Genomic DNA, 19700 nt, shown 5'->3' with positions numbered 1-19700 from the left:
GGCAGATGGTGATACTGAAAGGAGGTGAGGGGACAGCACTTCAGGGTCAAATCCAGTGTCTGCTGGGCCAGGGGTCAGCCTCAGCAGAGCAGAGTTGTGTCCTTGGGACACACCGTGGATGAGGGTGACAGATGAGCGCTGTTGCAGCCCATGAGCAGTGCATTTCCAATCCCTGTGGCTCTCACACCACTCACTTTTCCTCCTGCTCAGGAGCCCAGTGGTGACATATCCTGGTTGTGCTGTGCTCCCATTTCATTTGTGTCCCAGTAAGTGGGAGGGTGGTGGGACTGTTTTGGCACCCTGAGTGGCTCTCTGCAGCCATGGGAGGCTGTGCACAGGGTGATGCTGCTGCCATCTCTGCCAGTCTCCCGTGCCACCCTGGGACTGGGACTCTCTGTGGTCACCAGCCCTCAATGGTTTTGCCTCCTGTGAACCTGTCCCAGCAGCAGGACCCCACGTAACCACATGGTATGTGTGCTGCCTTGTGCTCTATTCTTGGCCTCCTTGTGTAGAAGCTGCTCAAGCTCACCTTCCCTTTCCTCTTTCTCTGGACTTCTTCCAGTCGTACCATCCCCTTTTCGAGGTTGGGGGCTTGAGTGGTTGTGCTGTGGACATCACAGCAGCCTGGTATCTCCTGCTCCTTAATTCTCTGGACGTTTTGTAGGGGAGCTCGCCTTACGGGAGTTTTCTGCCAGCCTTTAATTTGAGGCCTTTTGATAAATTCACCATTGGGCTCTTTGACTTGGATCATTAATATATTCATTAACTTTCTTCTTGTTATTCTCATTTTTGAAATGGAACATGACTGCAGGCCCTGGGAACAGGGGTCGCAGTGCTGTCCCAGGTGTACTTCAGGCAGTTGGAGAGTGCTGTGGGTGCTGTTACCCTGTCTACTTTCCCTTGACATGTCTCAGCTGCTTGCTGATACTGGCTCAGAGCTGCAATTCAGAGGAGCTGAGATTTGACTGGAAGTTTTCTTCAGGCCTCAGTGCTCCCCTTTTTCTGTCCTTGCCCTGCTGCGTGCACCCGGATCTGTTCTCTGGGGCTGTTTCTCTGGGCTCTGCCTGGGCTGTATTTGCCCAGGACACTTCACCATCTCTGTCCTTTGAGAGGTCCCCACAAGGTGGAAGCTCAGAGGGTCCAAGCCAGCATGAAAGTTGTGTTCTAAGAGCACTGTAACTGAACTCCTCCATCACCACTGCCACTCTCCTTTGGTGGGGAGGGGGTGACACCCAGGAGTCCACAGGAGTCAGTAAGGTGGGTGGTGTTTGTTACTGTGTTTGTTACTGGGACCCTTACAGCAGCAAGCCCCAGTCCCAGTTTCCTTCTGCAAGAGGCTGGATGAGAACTGTATCTGCATATCCTTCCTGTGTAATTCCTGGTACGGAGAACTGACCTTTCCGTGGGGGTGAAACAGCTTGATGCGGCAGGAAGGGAGTAGATGGGGGATAGGTTTGTGCCTCCACAGAAGCTGCTGGAGCCTGCACCCTGTTGGCAGCACAGCCCAGAGCTGCACTCGGGTTTATTAGAACAGCCAAGAAGGTTTGAAAAAATGAGCTGAGAGCCAGAGGGCCCGTGGCCTCTGCTCCTCCTCCCTGTGCACCAGAGGGCAGAGCGTCTTGGGCTGATGTGGTCTCCCCAGTGTGCTGCTCCTGACACCTCCCTCAAAACTGTTGGTCAGTAACTAGGCAGTGCTCTCTGAGCCTCTCTGCCTGGTGCCTTGCCTGCTCTGAGCCCAGAACATGTCTCAGTGGTGTTCCCGTCTCCTCCCTGCTCCACAGGTGGACCAGGAGGGAGCAGGCAGATTTCTACCGCACTGTCTCCTCCTTTGGGGTTATCTATGACCAAGAGAAAAAGGTCTTTGACTGGGCCCAATTCCGAGCCATCTCTCGACTGGAGAGGAAGACAGATGAGAGCCTGGAGAAGTACTTCTACAGCTTTGTAGCCATGTGCAAGAATGTTTGTGGTCTCCCTCTGTGGAAAGAGGATGGTGAGTGGAAATTGCATGGCCTATGGAGGGGTAATAGTAGGTCCATGTAGAAGGGATCCCGCTGCTCTCATGGAGCAGGAGAGCAAGGGAGGATCTTCAGAGACAGTTGGAAGCAGCGAGATGCCAGGCAGGCTGTGGGCTTGCAGCAGTCCTGCATTTCTGGCTGCCTTGTCTCCGCCATTTAGTGCCTCCCCAGTACAGTGGGAGGGTAGAGCAGCCCCATGGACTGCAGCCCCTGCTCTCACAGATCTCTTGGAGTTCTCACAGGAAATCACAACCAATTTTATCCAAGACAGCAACCTCTGTATTTGAGAGACAAGTAGAGAAGCAGCGCACGCAAAGCACAGTTCCATGCTGGAGCTGGGGGTTGTTTGGGTGAGCTGGATTGTTGCTCATTGGGCATCTGTCTGCTGCCATTGTACAGAGTCCACTCCATATATGCCTGCGCTGACTGTGGAGCTCTGCTGCAGGGTAAATGGAGCCTGGATCTGCTGCAGGAGGCTCAGGAAGCCTGGCCAACACCAAGGGCATCCGCTTTCTTCGAATACTCTGCAGAGGTCTGCATTGGCACCAGACAGGACATGACAGATGAAAAGCTGCTTGGAGGCTATTTAAGCACAAAGTGATTTGTTTCCAACAGCAGCAGAAAACATTTGCTTCAGATCTGTCATGGAGTCTGGTCTTAGGCACAGTTCCTTGTGTGTGTGTGTTGTGCCTTAGGTAGGTGTTCCTCATCAGAAGAGCTGCACGAGCTGCCCTTCCCTGACAATGGGCTGAAGGGCTGCCGGAGGCTCAGAGCGCCAGGAGCTGCTCCACCTGCAAGTCCAGGCAGCCCCAGCACTGCTGCTGATGATGGAGCAGAGCTCAGACAAGACTCTGAAATCCTCTGCAGCTGGTGCCACTCTTGATCCAGTTGCTCAAGTCAGGGGGTGTTACTCCCCATGTCCATTTGGTGGGATATGACTGGAAGGTACTGAGACTGGAAGAAGAGGCCTTAACAGTGGCTACAAGCACTGGCCCCACCTCACCTGCAGTCTGAGCAAGGGTTAAAACTCAGCTTGCTCATCAGTGCCTCTGAGGAACTCCTGCCAACCCAAATAATGTGTCCTTGGCTTTGCTGTCCCTGCTGTAGGTCCTCCAGACCCTGACATCTACGTGGAGCCCATCACGGAGGAGCGTGCTGCCAGGACCCTGTACCGCATCGAGCTGCTGCGGAAGGTGCGCGAGCAGGTACTCAAGTGCCCCCAGCTCCACGAGCGCCTCAAGCTGTGCCGGCCCAGCCTCTACCTGCCCGTGTGGTGGGAGTGTGGCAAACACGACCGGGACCTGCTGATCGGCACCGCCAAGCACGGCCTGAACCGCACTGACTACTACATCATGAATGACCCCCAGCTGTCGTTTTTAGATGCATACAGAAACTATGCCCAGCATAAAAGAACGGGGCTCCCAGGCCCAGAAACCCTGTGCTGCCTTTACCAGTCTAACTCCAAACTCTACAGTTCCCCCCTGTACAGCCAGATGGACCAGACCTGTGAAACCCTGGAGAATGAAGCTGAGAGTCAGATCAAGCTAGAAACCGTGGACAGCACCATGTCCCAGGCTGGGGGCAGCCCAGCGGACGCAAACTGTGAAACATTCATGTCCGAAGTCCGGGACATCATTTCCAGTACCTACGATGAGAGCTCGCTGCCAGACTCATTGGTGTGCATGATGTACGATGAGAAGGCCTGTCCCAGTGAGCAGAGCTCCCTCGCCAGGGACAGCCCAAACTGCACAGATGTTGGAAGCAGCGTTGCCAAACTCTCCGAGGGCAAGCTGGAGGGGGATGAGGATCCATCCAGCTGCGATGCAGATGCCATGAGAGAGGCTCCCTTCCTAGAGGGTTTGCAGGTGTGCTCTGACCGAATGGACAGTCAGAATGAGGAAGCTGAGCCTTCACCTTCTACCCCTGGGAGCAACCCTTCACAGAGTGCCGCAGCCAAGCTCGGCAAAGGCTCGGAACAGAAAGGAGCACTTGCCAGCCCGGCAGCAGGGCTGCCTGAGCATGGCACCATGGAAAGGGTCCTAAGTGTGGGGCTCTACAGTCCCAGTCTCCATAACTATGAACTAAAGGTTCCTCCTGAGCAGAGGTTCATCAGTCTGCTGCAGGAGAAAGGAATGGAGGCAAAGTCAGGGCCAAGTCAGAGCCACAGCGAGGAAGATGAAGAGGAAGAAGAGGATGATGATAACTCTGAGACAGCAGCAGATACGGTGGAAGGCTTGAATGGTCCCAGGACCAGGGCTGATTGTGGCCCCGAGGCTCATGAACTGGGGGGTGAGGAGCAGAGCTCTGGTCTCCCCACACCTGAGGACACTTGCCCAGAAGACGTGAATGGCGAGAGGGAGTCCCTGGGGCTGGGGGAGCCCTGCGCAGAGGGCAGGGAGGACTGTGGCTCGAATGAGGAGAGCACCCGTCAGCACTCACCGGGCCAGGCTCAGAGCCAGCCCTTCAGCTTGCCCACACCTCTGCCTCAGGGGGGGCCTCAGGGGGCAGAACCCCTGTGTGTCAGGGGGGAGCCCTTGGGCCAAGCCGCTGAGGGGCAGACAGGCTGCACAGAGGCCCCACACCCTGAGCCTCAGGGCATAAAGCAAGAAAAGTGTGACAACAGAGATGACGGGGAGAAAGCCAGCAGCAACCAGAGCAAAGGTAGGGTCCTGAGAGCTCCCTCAGGTTACACTCACCTCTGGCTGTGGTGGGAGGGACCTGCTGTCCTCCCTGCAGAGCCAAACCTTGGGGCTGGCCAGCCCGTGGAGTGGCCTCCCATCTGTAGGAGCTGAGGTCCCTTTAGCTGCTGCAACTGGGGGCAAAAAGTGTTGGGGGCTGTATTTGCCAGCAGGGCTGACCGAAACTCTCCACTCTGAGCCCCAGTAGCCCTTCTGCTAAGAGCATGCCATGGAATGCAGGATGCCTTTCCCTTTCTGGCACAGGCACTGCCTGTTGATCAGCTCCCTTTGGAAAAGCATATGCCCTCCTTCTTGCCCGCCTGGGAATGGTCGGGGATGGGGGGCTACTGCAATTCAAGCCCCCCAAACACAGCTCAAGAGAGTGATGGTCCTTCCTGAGCAGCTTGGGCTGCCTGCCCTGATCCAAGTCTGCTGCTTCTCTTGGGGACTGTTTGGGACCTTTGTGGAGCCAGCTGGGCTCTAGGGTGGGAACATGTGAGGTGATGCTCCCTGCCTCTAGACAGGGAGAAAGGCAGGGTGGTGGTGGGCTCTATATTCCCTTGCTTTTTTAGATGGTCCAGAGAAGTACTTGGAGGAAGAGAACAAGAATTCTGCTTCTGTCCTGCCCGGGGAGATTGATGATCTTCAGGATGCCCGGGCACCAACCATTGCCCAGCTGCTGCAGGAGAAGACGCTTTACTCCTTCTCTGAGTGGCCTAAGGTGAGGTTAAAATGAACACGGTTTGTATCAAAGTGTTCCTGCATAGCCCTGGCCAGCAGTGGCTCACACAGCTCCAGCTCTGCCTCCTGCTCTTCTGCACACCCCATGGAGGCTCAGGCCAAGGTGCTCTTCCCAAGCACCCGTGCCATGGAGATGCTTGCCCCCAAAATAGTTCCCTGCCGTGCTGAGATCACCTGGGCTGGGCTCAACTTTAATCCTGAGCTGTCATACGTGAGTCAGTCATTCCAGTTTCAGCTTGCCACTGTCCATTTCTGTTTGCAGGACCGTGTGATCATCAACCGCATTGACAACATCTGCCATGCCATCCTGAAGGGCAAGTGGCCTTCCTCCAGCCAGCAGTTTGAGGCACAGAGCCTGCTGACAGCTCCAGCCATGGCCAGCAGCGCTGGCAGCAGGAGCAGCTTTGCCGAGTCAGAAGCCACCGATCCCAGCTTCAATAACGGGGTGTTAATGTCACGGGTACAAAAGGTGAGGGGGGCCCTGAGGCAGTGACAGGCTCATGACTCTGGGGTGAGACGTTGCCCAGAAGTCCTCAGGAGTTTCCCAAGTGGGGCCCCTTGGTGCCAGTTGAGGTGCCAGTTGAGGCTTTAGCCACTTGGTCCCCTGCTGATAGCTCCTGGTGAGCTCCCCGTGCTCTCAGCCCCCTGCTGCCCTCCTTGGAAGGCAGCTGTTGTTGGCAGCTCCACAGCTTCTGCGGCTCTAGAGGTGCTTCCAGAGTCAGTGCTGGAGCACCTGACATGGTCAGAGGGAAAAGGGGACAGCCCCCTGGCAACCCAAAGGAAGGGTGCAAGGAGCACTGCCCTTTCAAGTCCCCAAGTCCCAGTACCCCTGTCCCCAACAGTCACGTGGGACAGACAAACTGCTGGCCTGGGGCCCCAGCAGCTGGCAGAGCAGCCATGGTTATAAACACCTTGGGAGATCTGAGTGTGTGCGAGGGTGCTCCTGCACCATCCCCACACAGGGAAAGAGATGTGATATGCCCAAGGAAAGGGCATCCCTCAGGGCTTCTTGGAGGGGCAGGGCAGCCTGACCATTAGCTCAGTGCTGGTGTGAGGAGCTGTGGTCCCTGGGCAGGGCAGGAGCAGCCGTAACCCTCTGTGGCTTTGGTACACACAGGAAGGTTTCCTGAGCCCTGCCTTTGCAAAAGACGAGCGGAAGCACAGGAGACCCTATGAATTCGAGATGGAGAGAGATGCCAAACAGAGGAGCCTGGAGCAGCTGGCAGCAGCCCATGTCCATCCACCCATTGTGCTGAACGGCTGGCGCGAGGCAGCGGTGGATTTGTCCAGAGCCTCTGATGGGTCCCCGGGGAACTCCTCTCCTTTCCCCCTGAACACAAACATGCCCAAATTGGGGACCGTGAATGCCCTCCAGAGCTCCCTGGGCATGGACTTGTCTGGCATCCTACAGGCGGGGTTAATCCATCCTGTCACTGGACAGATTGTAAACGGCAGCCTCCGAAGAGATGATGCTGCCATGAGAAGGAGACGGGGCAGGAGGAAAAATGTCGAAGGGATGGACCTCATCTTCTTGAAGGAGAGGCCTCTTCCAAACAGGCTGCAGGTGGGTTGATGCTCCCTCCTTTCACACGGACCCCATGGAATCAGCACAGTTTGTTTCATGGCCCAGCTCTCCCCTCCAAGCTCTGCTGCCCGTGACGCTGCGCAGCTTCCTCCAAGACAGCTTCGTTTGTGCAGGACCAGGCAGAGCAGATACTAAAGGGAGGAAGGGAAGTTATCCCTCTGGTTTACAGCACTCTGGAGTGTTTGAATCCTGCTAAGCATAATCAAAAGCAGCTGGCCCACCTCAGGGAATATTTATGTTTAGGGAAGATGAGAAAGACAAGATCCTACTGCACCCTTTCTCCTTCTAAGGTGGGATCCACTCAAAGAATGGAGCAAGACCGGCGCCCCTAGACCACTTTTAGGAGTGATCTGAGGGGAAGTTGGTCTTCCTGGTGATTAGAGTGTTTCTATGTGAGTTCAGAAGCATCTCCCAGCACTCTGCCCTCCCTACCACCAGTGCTGGGGATGGAGTGGAAATGTAATGTGGTGGTGGGTGGTGGTTTAAGGAAGAGGCAGTGGGAGTGTGTGGATTAATCTGTATGATGTGAGCAGATGACCTGCTTTGGGAGCTGTGCTTCTTGAGGTGCACATGCATCACTGCACACTGCTGATGGCCTCTCCCTGCTCCTCCCTCCACGGCAGGATGTTCAGGAAGACCAGCCACAGCCCCCTCAGAACAGTCCTCTCCCTGACGGGCCGGTTGCTGCTACCTCAGCTCCACAGCCAGTCCCAGCTGCAGGCAGCCAAGAGAAGGCTGTCCCGAATAAGAGTCTCCTCGACTGGCTCCGGCAGCAGTCTGACTACACACTCGATGTTCCCAGCTTTGGCACAGTAAGGGTGGCCTTCAGTGGCACGTGTGTTTGTGTGTGTGTGTGTGTTTGTGTGTGTGTGCACCTGCCTTGTGTGTTGTCCTTTGTGTTAGGTTTTTCCTTGTGACATGGTTTGTGGTGTTCTTTGGGGCTGTTCAGGGATTCATGACATGTTTAAGAGGTGAGCACTATTCCCCTGGACAGCAACAAAAGGCACTTGCTGCTGGAGAACTCCTCTCCTTTCCCCCCAGAACACAAACATGCCCAGGCGGGGGACTGTCACTACCCTCCAGGGCACCCTGGGCATGGACCTGTCTGGCATCCTCCAGGAGCTGAGCCCTGTTGCCCAAGGTCAGTTCTCCAGCTGCAGTGCATCCATCTGCCCAATGCACAAAGTCTTCCAGAAGTGCCAGGGACGGGGACAGAAATGAGAAAAGGGATTTCAGGTGCTCAAGGTCTATGTTGTTCTTTTTCACCTGGGGTCATTTTAGGCAGTGTTGTTGTACTAAATAAGGTTCCCAGGCAAGAGGAAACATCCTCTCTTTAGGAGCCAGCCCAGTGGACTGTGTTGGAGGCTGACAGGCTCTGCACACCCCATGGTGTCTGTGTGGCCGTGGGTGCTCTCAGAAAGCAGTGGCTCAGCGTGGGGTGCACAGTCTTTCTGATGCTTCCTGCTGTCTCATAAACCTCCACCTCTTGGTTTCACAGGTCGGTTTGCTCCTGGTTTCAGCTTATTTAGCCTGTTAGACCATGTAGTAGGCAGAGCAGAGGCCATGAAACAGAGCAGGAAGAAATGTGGTGGTAAAACAGAAAAGACTCTGCATTGTGGTCCTGGAGGATCATGCGCCTGAGGCGGGGATTTCCTGGAGCTTGGAGTACAGGCAAGACATTAGTGTTTTGAAGCTTCTTAGAGATGAGAGGTGAGGAGCCCAACATTTGCTCAGCAGGATGGTCTTTGCTGTTCAAAGTCCAGAGAAACATCCAGCTGTGTGCCCAGGACCAGACTCCCAGGAGCAGTCAGATGGTGGAGCAGATGTGGAGGTACCTTCCCACTCCTTCCCAACACCCTTGCCTTCCAGGGAGGTACTGGAACTTGCCCAGTCTGACCATGCCTCTGGTGAAGCTCTTGCCCCCAGCAAGCCCCCAGTGCCCCAGGCCAGCCCTGCAGGATCTCTTCTCTCTGAGTAGGATGGATTGAGAGTGGCTTTGGGGTACTGCAGTAGCTCAGCTCAAAGCATGAACTGCACTCAGGGTCTTTTTCTGACTCTCAGGAATCTGAGCTATCCGAGTTGTTCATTATAATGCTCCATCCTTGCAGGCACATTGACTGTGGGGCTCGGTGCATGCAGTGGGTGTACAATGACTTGGCTGTATCTTGGTAGGTTGCAGTTCTGGAGGGCTCTGATCCCAGACGAACATGGTGCAGCATCTCTGTGCTGGGAACAGCTGAAAGAGGAAGGAAACACAGCACAGCTGAGCTGGTGAGAAGCAGGTGGCTGTATGAGAGTGACACAAGTGGCACACACAGACCTGTTCTCTCTACTGGCTGTATGCAGTGTCCTGTTTACAGATGCATGTATAAGAACCTGCAGAATCAGGAGTGGAGGGGAGTTAGGACTAGAGCACTCTAAGTGGGGTACACTGGAGACCCCTTTATACCTACAAAAATCAGTTTTGCTCATTTGAGAGCTGGTCCTGTGGCAGGGACCAGTTTGTGCTGCTGGTGCTGCTCCTGCCCCAGCCTTCAGGGATTCCCTGTCCCTCGGGAGCCCATCCATGCTGCTCTTCTGCAGGGCTTGTAGCCAGCCAGGCTCATTAAGCCATCTAGTCTCATTAACATTGTCTTGTTTGCACTCCAGAATTTTTCAGACAAGCCCAAGCAGAGGAGGCAGCGCTGCAAGGACCCCAACAAACTGGACATTAGCTCTCTGACTGGAGAGGAGCGGGTGCCGGTGGTACATAAGGGTACCGGACGGCGGGTAAGCGAAGGCCTCTTCTGTGCTCTGCCCTCAGTGTCCCAAATTGCTTAGCAGAGCTTGAGCTTGCCTGGGGGGAGATTTAATCCAGAGAAGCCTATGGATGAGACAAAAGTCTGGAATAGGTCTCTGATCTACATTAACCTGTGACACATGTGCCCAAGGACATGCAGACCTGTGAAATAAGTGACTGTCTGTGTGAAGTAAGGGATGTGGGAGTGTCGTCCCTTGCAAGGGACAGACCCCTCAGGGGTACAGCCTTTGGCTTTAAGGCCACCCTCAGCACAGCCCTGTCAATGTGCTTCCCATCCTGGATTTGATTGTACCCCTTGAATTCATTGCAATATGCCACAAATTGTAACGTTGCCATGCAAATATCCTTTGGTTTGTTCCTCCTTACGAGGTGCAGGCCAGAGCACACCAATACCCATCCCACTGCTGGGCTTGTGGAAGGTTGAGGGTTGGAAGGGCTTTTTCCTGCTTTCTGAGCAAGGAGCTTGGATTTACTTGTCTGCAGTTTAATCTCCAGGGCACTGATGTTCACCTCTCTGAACAAGAAGGGATGTTCAGCAGTACTTTCCATTGAAATTTAGTTCTTAAGCACACCCAGGACTGTACTAGGTCAGAAGGTAATGTGACATTAATCACATCTAAAAGCAAAACTAAAGAGTGAGGCAGAAAGAGGTTGTTTCAGCCACATCTGTGTTCCCCTTTGTTGCCCCCATGCTGGCCTTTGGAGACCTGGGTGAGTTGGGGGCTTTGCTGGTTCTAAATATGGCTTTTACAGAAGCTCTGTCCCCATCACTGGTACCTGGTAGGGCAATGGGCCGGGCCACAGAGGCTGAACCTGCCTTTTCTCCCTGAGCTGTGTGTCTGGAGGCAGCAGGCACGCACCAAATCCTGCAGAAAGGCAAGTGTAGCAAGGCCAGAGTCTACATCCCAGCAAATTGCAGCCCAAAGCAAGAAGCTAGGGGAAGTGTAATCATATTTTTTGTATTATTTTACATAACTCTCTCTGCAATAGAGGTCATCCTTCTGCTGTGTTTTATAGTTAGGGGGAGCCACGGCACCAGCATTGAAGGAATTGCCAAGGTGGCTTGATGCAAACTTGGAGTATGCTGTTGCAGCTGACTGGGCTGACATTGTTAAGCTTTCAGTAAGTTAGAGCTTTTGGAGAAATCTGTATCATGTCATCTTTTCTTTCCCCTCCCCATCCCCACAACCTTTCTCCAGTGAGGATCTGGGAGCTGCAAGGCAGGCCCTGGGCTGGGTGTGTGGGAGGGGATGGCTGCAGCACCGGGGTAGAGCGGGAGGTTGGGCCGTGCCACCACCAGCTCTGTGGCCAGGCCCTGGGAACGGGGCTCAGCAGCTCAGCACGCCTGGCTGGAGAGCCTTGGGATGCTTAGGGTAGCAGGGGCAAGAGGAATCCCCTAGGAGCTGGATGGCAGGGTGTGGACAAAATGTTCTCATGGGTCAAATTTTCAAAAACATCTCTAGTTGATGCTTTTCATCAGCTCCTGTGAACTCTGCCTGCACAGCTGCAGGCTCACCAAAGGCCGCACAGGTCACCAGGCCTGAAGGGTCAGGCACAGGCAGGGAAAGGGGCAGGATGGAGCCTCCTGTGCCACTTCATCCACCCTGTCCATCCAGCAGTCCCTGCCCCAGTGTGTGGCAGAGCCTGTGGAGAAGGAGCACTCTCCCCTCTTGCACACATGGCACTGCCAGATCACCCTGCCCTGCCCCACGGGCTGGCCTGATCCAGACTTCTCCCTGTAGTCCCTCTCACCTGCTGCCTGGTTTTGGGCTTCAGTGATTTGCGTGACACCCTTGTAGAGGGCTGGAGGGTGAATCCATTGCCTTAGAGGTTTGTACTGCTCTCAAATTGGTTTTTCCTTAGCACTGGAGATTTGGCATCGTCTGTCCCACTGCCCAGGAAACGGCTCCACATCCAGGCTGGCATCAGGGCCCCATCCGGGCAGCCAGCCCCGGGTGAGCTGACAGCTCTTCTTCTTCTACTTGAGGGGACAGTCTCTTTGCCACAGAAACCGCTGTGTGCCTGGCACTGCCTGGGCACCTCTCCTGTGCCCTGCTCCAGCAGCTGCATCCCGTGAGCATTCCCACGCCATGGGCACTGAGCTTTTGGCGAATGCATACCTGTCCTGGTACGGGAGGGATGCAGAAGGATGGCCAGCTGCTCCAGGCGCTCGGGCCAGCAGAGCCTGGGTGCAGTCACGGCCCCATGTAGCTTCTCCCATCTGCCAGTGGGAGATGCACCCAGAAGGTTCTCCCTCCTTGGGCAGGTGCTGTGCTGAGCAGACTGCCAGGTGCATCTAATTAATGTTTCTGCACTACAGGTGTCAATAGGAAATACTTTTCCTACCTAAATTTATTATTGGAAATGATTCAAAGAGTGGTGATATTGAAACCAAGGGAACCATGAAGGGAAATGTTTCAATGTCTGTGTTGAGGATGCTGAAAAGGGGAGTGTTAAGCTGTGCTGTGGATCCCCCCGCATTGCTTTGTGTAACTGGATGGTCTTGCCCGCTTCTGACTGCTGGGTTTTGGTCCCATGTCTCTTCTGTCAGAAGAGCTTTCTGAATGCTCCCTGGCATCCCAGTGAAGCTCTGACCAGGAACTCCTCCGGCAGCATGCCCACTCTCTGTGTCATCCCATGAGCTTTGCTGTCCTGCAGAGCATTGAAAATTTGGCCCTTCCCATCTCAAAGAGGATTTTTTCACCTGTTGCTGAAGGCACAATTAGAGCTGGGCAGGGAGCTGAGTGGGCAGCTGACACCACGCTGCCCTGGTGCTTCTTGTGCTGTGAACAGCTGGTGCTGAGGGCTGGAATACGGGGTGAAAACATGCTTCCTCCTCCCCTCCCTGAGCGTTTTGACAGCGCAGGATCCTGCCAGGGCAGAGCGAGCGTGTTTTGCATTTGGCAGCATCCCTTGGGGAAAAGTTATGTGTACCTCTCAAATTCCATATCATGTAGGCAAATATTTCTGTGCCGACGCCATCTGGGACACAGATGTGGGCACAGACAAGCCAGATTTCCTTTGCTGCAGTAGTAACTGTCGGGTGTTCTCTGTTATGTCTCATTTTCAGGGCTACTTACCCGAAAACAAATTCAATCGCATCCTTACCGAGCCCGTGCTCCGGGACGCTGGGCCGCGCCGGAGAGGGAGGAGGCCCCGGAGTGAACTCCTTAAAGGCCCTGGTGTTGTAGCAGATTCTTCTTCTGGAATGGGACCATTGTTCATGAACGGACTAATTGCTGGGATGGATCTGGTGGGACTTCAGAACATGAGAAATATGCAAGGGATCCCTCTGACCGGGCTGGTCGGGTTTCCTGCTGGCTTTGCAGCAGTGCCCGCTGGTGAGGATGTGAAGAGCACCCTGAGCATGTTGCCCATGATGCTGCCGGGCATGGCAACCGTTCCCCAGATGTTCGGTGTTGGAGGACTCCTCAACTCCCCCATGACGACGACTTGTACTGCGACTGCTCCGACTTCGTTAACAAGCACAACGAAAGGTGGCACAGCCAGCGCCGAGAAAGCAAATGAGGAGAAACAGGGCAGCCAGGATGGGAAAAAAGAACCTCTCGCTGAAGACAAGCCTGGTCCTAGTTCATTTTCTAATCAGACAGAATCCGCAATAACTACCAGTAGTCCTGTAGCTTTTAACCCATTTCTTATCCCAGGGATGTCTCCTGGACTGATCTATCCCTCCATGTTCCTTTCCCCTGGCATCGGCATGGCGCTGCCTGGCATCCAGCAAACCAGGCACTCGGAGGCGGCAAACCTGGAGAGCCAGAAGCGGAAGAGGAAGAAAGCAAAAGGGGAATTGGCAAATCCAGAGCCAGAAACTGTCTCACTGCCGGAAAAAGAAGCTGCAAACAGTCAAAACTGTGTGGAGCAGAGCCCGCCAGCGGCAGCAGAGAAGGAGCAGGACGGACCAGCAGAGGAGGAGCACCAAGCAGCTCACGATACCGATTAGAACTTTTGTTTCATTGAAAGAAAAACACAAAAAGATTGTGGCTTGTGAGTTTCTTATCCCATAAACTCTTTGTTACTTCCCCTCCCACCCCGCTCCACCTTCATAAACCTGTGTTTCCATGAGTAATATTATCTACCTAATTCCCTGTCAGAAAAAACTGGTGACATACTACATGTTAATAGTTGCAGGGTCTTGCCACTTTATTAGATAAACAGTGTTGTCTAGCTAGTATGGGAGGCACCGAATTCTCATTCTGTTTTTCCAGTCGTTCATCCCAGCCAACAATAGCAAATCCAGTACTTGGTCACCCCCCGTAAATTGCTCACTCCTTTGAGAAGAAAAAGCAGCAAAAAAACAAGAGCAGAAGAAAAGTGTTTATCTCTTGGTCTAACACACAGACAAGGGTATTTCTGTCTACAGCGACACTGAGCGAAAAAGCCTGTATTTGGGTTAAAAGCACAGCTATAGTAAGTGCTGATGTGTATTTTTGATTTAAAGTATTTCCCTATTTTATCATGGTTACTAGAATAGTAGTATAGACAGAAGTATATAACTAATGATTGAAAATGCATATATTCATTTCTTTGAAAGGAAAAGCATAACTGGTAGTGATATAATTTCTTGATCATCCCACCTCAAAGGTTTGGAGACAAACTGCAGAGAGTGAAAAAATGATGTAGACATTTTGTATTTTTTAAAACCAACGTTTGGTTTTATGTTACGTGGAGTTTAGTTGCCCTTTCCTTGGTAGTTACAAGAACTTTCCAGCTTGAGCTGAAAAGGTTTTGCACACTTGCATGACTTTTCTGGGGTTACTGTACCTGTAGCAACCAGTTCCTTCATCATTCTGCTAGTCTTCAGTTCTCCTCTCTGGCGTTAGTTCTCAGCTATGGCATTACAGGTGCTCTAAAGGTATTTTTCCCCAGCCTTGAACAGACCACACTGATTTTAATGCTCTTATATGAACACTGAGGCTTCCTGAGTTTTTATATTTCCCACTCCTTACCCCAGAAGCGACGTTCTTTCAGCAAACACGGAGAAGGCTGTAGGCCAGGTTCCCCCATTGGGGAGTCCTCTGAGAAGGACCCTTGAGACTTTCAGAGCCTGAGTTTCTTACTTTCTAGTGGTGGACTGTGAAGAGATGACTTTGGCTTCTTCCCATTCCGTTTGCTGTTGAACAGTATTTCCCAAATGAGTTCAGCATCTGCATTTCAAATGGACGGGTTTTAATGCCGCCAGCCCCCCTCCAGCTCTGGGTACTGAGACTCCTCCACAGGCAACTCTTCCGATTTCTCCTTCCCCTCACTCCTCCTTTAATTCTTCTTTCACTTGGGGTTGTTCTTACTTGCAGCTCATGGTCTGAGACTTGAATAAAGCCGCACTGGTGCAGCGGTGAGCGAAGGGCAGGCTGGGAGGGAGTTGGAGTGTGCTACTCATCAGTTTCACACTTGGTTGTCACAATTTACTGTATTTTTTACTTTTTTTTTTCTGTTGCAGTTTTGCTAATTTATCAGATGGTCCAAATGTTTTGACATAACTATTTCAGTTTGCATTATTTATTTATGATGCTTTTTGTCATTGTCTTTTATACATTTGGGATTATGAATTATGTACATGTTAAAATTAGCATCTCAAAGAAGTCTGTTACCCATGGTCAAAAAAACCAGTTGGTTTATATTTTCACAGAATTTATTCCCAGTTTATTGGATTGGATGATTTTTTTAAAGTGTGTAACCAATCATAATCCAATCCCCCTCCCCCCAATAATTGTGTTCTATTTAATAACATTCTTGTAGCATAGATACTGTATCACTATCGACAGATTTCTTAGAAATGCTGCTATCTCTATTTAACTAACATTTTGTTCAGTTTTTGCCTCCAGTGGAAGCAGAAAGGGTTTTTTCAGCTGTTAAATCCAAAATCAATATAATTTATTTATGTAAAAAAAAAAGTCACGATTGATATATTTTTGAACCTTTTAAGTACTAACTTTGTTTTTATTCAGTGGAAGAACATGTACTTGCCCTAAATCCTTAAAATACAAATGCTATAAAACTTCATATATCTTCAAAGCCTTACTGTGAATGGATACAGAAATCTCTTCCGAGTCCATTTCTTGTTATGGGATGGTTTTTCCAGGGTTACACGCGTAAGGAACAGGGTTTAAAGTGAAATTTATTTAATTAGCCAGCATGCTCTATACCTTGTTCTTCCTTAGCAGACATGTATGCTACGTCTCTGGGTGTTTAGGCTTCTCTTTGCTACTTTGTGACCCTTTTGCAACCCGATATACTCTGTGGATTATTTAGACTGTAAGGCATTAAGTGGCTGCTTCTTCTTTTCCATCATATCCCAAACAAATGCCAAATTTTCACCGGTTTTCATGGCTATTCACACACATACATCCTTCACCAAATGTGCTAACAAAATAAACTGTCTGTGCTCTTGAACATGGATAAAAAGAAAAAGATTTAAAAGTCAGATTTTTATTTTTTTAATTTAGTGACTAGATGATGCTTATCTTTCAGACTTGGCAGAGCCTTGCTACAGATGTATATAATTTTTTTCAGCAAATATATGTGAATGTTTAATTCACCTGACTCAGTGATAAACGTGACTTGCCTTTTTCTCAGCATGAATCCATTGAGAAGCTGTTGAAACCAGTGGCCTGGTCGCTGCTCTAGGATTGCTCCTGGTGCCCTGTGTGTTACTCTGAGTCGGGCTGCTCGCCGTGAGGGGCCGAACCCACAGCTCTCACAGCACCCTGGGGTGAACTCGCCGGTGTGGGGGAACTCACATCCCACATGGGTTGCAAGATCCCAGGAGCAGCCCAAGCTCCAGGGCCAGTTTAAGCACAGAGGATGCACAAGGGCTCTCTGCTGACCTGCTTTTTCCACAAGGGTGGGTGGAAGCCCAGAGACCTCCACAGTCATCACACGCACACACACACCCCCCAAGCAGTTACACACCTTGGCACCCAGCAGAGAGGGTGCTGGGCTCCTCTCCCTATGCTTCCTGTACCTCCAAGTTTTGTGAAATGCTTGTCCTAAATCTCTGTGTAAGGATCTCAGGCTTTAGCAAAGCAGACATTCCTCAGTGTTTCATCAGAATGATGCACAGGAGCAGCTCTGTTCTTCCAAGATCCAGGAAAAAAGACACAGAGTAAAACCAGTGCTCCACCTGCCCTGTGTAACCACCTTGTCCTGGTATTTTGTTGCTGCTTTGCAGGGGGGAAAGAGAAAAGTACCCAGCAGAAAAGAATGGCAAAGTGGTAGCATTTGCTGTGAATTTCCAGTTCCTGAGTCTCCCTTTAAATTCTGGCTCCACAAACTGCAGCCTCACACCTTGGCACCCATAATGCAGGATATTTGCTGGCAGGAGCTGCAGGAGCCAGGCAGCCCTGTGGTCCATGGAGGAGCATGTGCTGGCATTGGGCTGCCGCAGCCGTGGTGGCTGCAGTGTCTCTGTCTCTTCAGACAAGGTGTGTTACCTGGTGGTACCAGTGAGTGGATGTGGTGGAGGATGGGCACCAGGGGCACAGCTTGCTCCCCGTTGTGTTTTACAGGGTACAGGTGCCCCTTCCCAGACCGTGAGAGAGTAAAACAGGCACAGCTGCACATCCCCACTGCTGTCCCTGCCTGGTTTTTATCTGACAGGACACAGAGAAGTCTCATAGCACATTTAGACAAGATCTCTAATTCCCTTTATGGTCACAAAAAGGGGGGAAGGATTTTCCTCAGCAGTGAGCCACGGCTGGGAGAGCTTTACCTACCCCAAGTGCAGATATCCCCACTCTGGGCTCTTGACAGTTACAAGATAGGATTTGGGGTTGGCAGTCTTCGCCAGCAGTGAGCACAAGGAAATTTCTCTAATGGTATCTGGTTTGCATTGAATAAAACTTGAGCTTTTCAATGCAGTTTTGCTCCTCACCTCTTCAGGAGCCACTTCAGCCCCAGGGATCCGGAGCCTGGGCTGTCACAAGATCAGGAATCTCTTCACATTTTACAACCTCAAAGCAGTTATCAGGCACTGCACTTCAGGCAAAGTCCCCAAGTGCCTCATACCCCATGTGCCAGTGCACAGCTGGCCATGGCACCCATGCTCGGCCATGGGCACCAGACAGATGGGCAGTGCTGCCAGGAAAGGAGCCAGCCCAGCCACCAGCAGAGCAGCAGCTCTGGGAAAGTGGAGGTAAGAGAAATCCAGCTTCTCTCTCAATCCCCTTCCCATCAATCTGCACAGTGTGCCCTGCACATTTGGACAGCAGGCCTAGAAACACCATCCTCACCCTCCCGTGTGGCTTTTTGGGACGCTGGTTGTTTCATGGTGCTCCCGGGGTGGCTGTGGCTGGAAACCATCGGTGCAGTGCCATAGGTGGCACTAATTCCTGAAGAATCAAGATTTCACCTAAAAAGGTATAAAACAAGGCAAGATCTTCAGCCCAGCAGATCAGTCCCACTCCCCATGTGGCCTTGTTCTCCCTCCAGTGGGTTTTTAATTCATGAACAACTCTGTACAGCACCATTACCTGGCTCCATTTGCCAGTGGTCTGGGTGGGATGTGACATTACTGGTTTAACTTGGAACTCAATCCCAGCCTGCCTGAATGTATCAGTTCAGGCAAGCCCAGCATGAGCCCTCAGAGGGCTTCAAGAAATAGCAGTGTCCTGGAGCTGTTGCAGGAAGAGCTGAGGGGAATGAGCCATGGCAGATGCTCCAGCCTCTCCTCTCTCTGGGCTCCTGCCAAGGTTGTCAAGTTTTTCAGCTGGCTGTGCTATAGCACAGGGAGACCTTGTACAGGAATTGCCTGTACTGTTTGGAAAAACAAAATTCTAAAGGAAAACCTCACAGTGACTTTTTTTCCCTCCAGGAAAGGGTAGAGATTTCTGATAGAGGAAGAGATGCACAAAAACCAAAGCTCGGCTCACACAGAGGAACACCTCTCGTCTGGAAGGAATAAATAAGCCTGTGGGACTCACAGCCTCATTACCCCAAATGAAACACATTTCCAGTCTGCTCATGACAGGCAGTTTTCAATGCTCTTATGGCCAATCTTTTTTTCCAAATAGATTTAATTGTTGGATTAAGGCTGGTTTTTATGGAAAGTAACATTTTGGAAAGCACAGAGCTGATCAGATTCTCGATGAGGGACCAGTTCCCCCAGCCTGTGGATCCCACGAACTGATGATCCCTGTGCTTGGCAAAAGGGCATTTTCAAGAAAACCAACCCCGGGATCTGTGAGTGGAGCCGGAGCTCGGGGTAGGGCAGGGTCTGCCGAGCGAGTGGGTGCACCGGGGCTGGGTCCCTACGGCGGCTCCTGAACGCGCCCTGAGCATCCTCGCATCGCCGCGGGTACCGGGGAGGGGGATCCGCCGCGCCCGCTCCGGGCGCGCTCCGTGTGCTCTCCGTCCAACGCCCCCCGAGCAGCAGTGAGGTGGTTCAAGTATCCTCCAGTGATGGGCGGGTTCAGGGCCCTGTTCCCTATCCCCGAACCAGCGCTGCGGACGCTGCGTGACTCGAGCCCCTTCCAGAGATGCAGGAGCCGCTCCCCTGCCCACGGGGGCGGGCGGTGTCCCCATGGCCACGGCTCTCGACGGACACACAGTGCTCCCGGGGGGCTCCGTCCCCCCGCCCGGGCCCAGTGGAACCGGCACCTGGAAACGCCCTGAGCGCCCGCCACGACCGGATCGAGTGACGGGGAGCGCGGCCGCGGCGCGGAGCGGGGGCGGCTCCCCCGGCCCTGCAGGGGAGCGGTGCGCGGGGCCCGGAGACCGCCGAGAAGACGCTGCACCCACGCGTGTCCCAGGGCGCTGCGGGACGGCGGCCGAGGAAAATCCGCTCCTGCCGTGACCTACCGCAGCCGTGCGCTGGGATGGGCTGCGACCACCCGCCGGCCCCGAGCGCCCCCGGTGCCCCCGCC

At 52.7% G+C, this 19700-nt stretch overlaps 1 protein-coding gene across 14 annotated transcripts in view; it reads left to right on the top strand.

The window, feature by feature from the left end:
- CHD6 (chromodomain helicase DNA binding protein 6) overlaps window positions 1-15840 on the top strand; it is a 92086-nt gene extending 76246 nt beyond the window's left edge. For 7 of the 14 annotated variants that reach the window (XM_042021680.1, XM_042021681.1, XM_042021682.1 and 4 more), the window contains 10 exons: window positions 1782-1990; window positions 3123-4676; window positions 5266-5414; window positions 5697-5903; window positions 6552-6998; window positions 7643-7831; window positions 9192-9290; window positions 9669-9788; window positions 10837-10941; window positions 12890-15840. In XM_042021680.1, the coding sequence (XP_041877614.1) occupies window positions 1782-1990; window positions 3123-4676; window positions 5266-5414; window positions 5697-5903; window positions 6552-6998; window positions 7643-7831; window positions 9192-9290; window positions 9669-9788; window positions 10837-10941; window positions 12890-13780 (3970 nt within the window). In that variant the 3' untranslated portion in view covers window positions 13781-15840. Of the gene's footprint in view, window positions 1-1781; window positions 1991-3122; window positions 4677-5265; window positions 5415-5696; window positions 5904-6551; window positions 6999-7642; window positions 7832-8517; window positions 8758-9191; window positions 9291-9668; window positions 9789-10836; window positions 10942-11682; window positions 11775-12889 lie in introns of those variants that run through there. The other 7 variants (XM_042021686.1, XM_042021679.1, XM_042021684.1 and 4 more) reach the window with 6 other exon arrangements.
- Window positions 15841-19700: the final 3860 nt, after the last annotated feature.

Source organism: Corvus kubaryi, unplaced genomic scaffold (genome assembly GCF_017639235.1).
Source record: "Corvus kubaryi isolate FWS band 111438036 unplaced genomic scaffold, C.kubaryi_AGA036_p1.0 37157, whole genome shotgun sequence".
NCBI classification, from domain to species: domain Eukaryota; kingdom Metazoa; phylum Chordata; class Aves; order Passeriformes; family Corvidae; genus Corvus; species Corvus kubaryi.
Note: the sequence above shows the minus strand (reverse complement) of the source record. Positions and strands in the feature narration are given on the sequence as shown.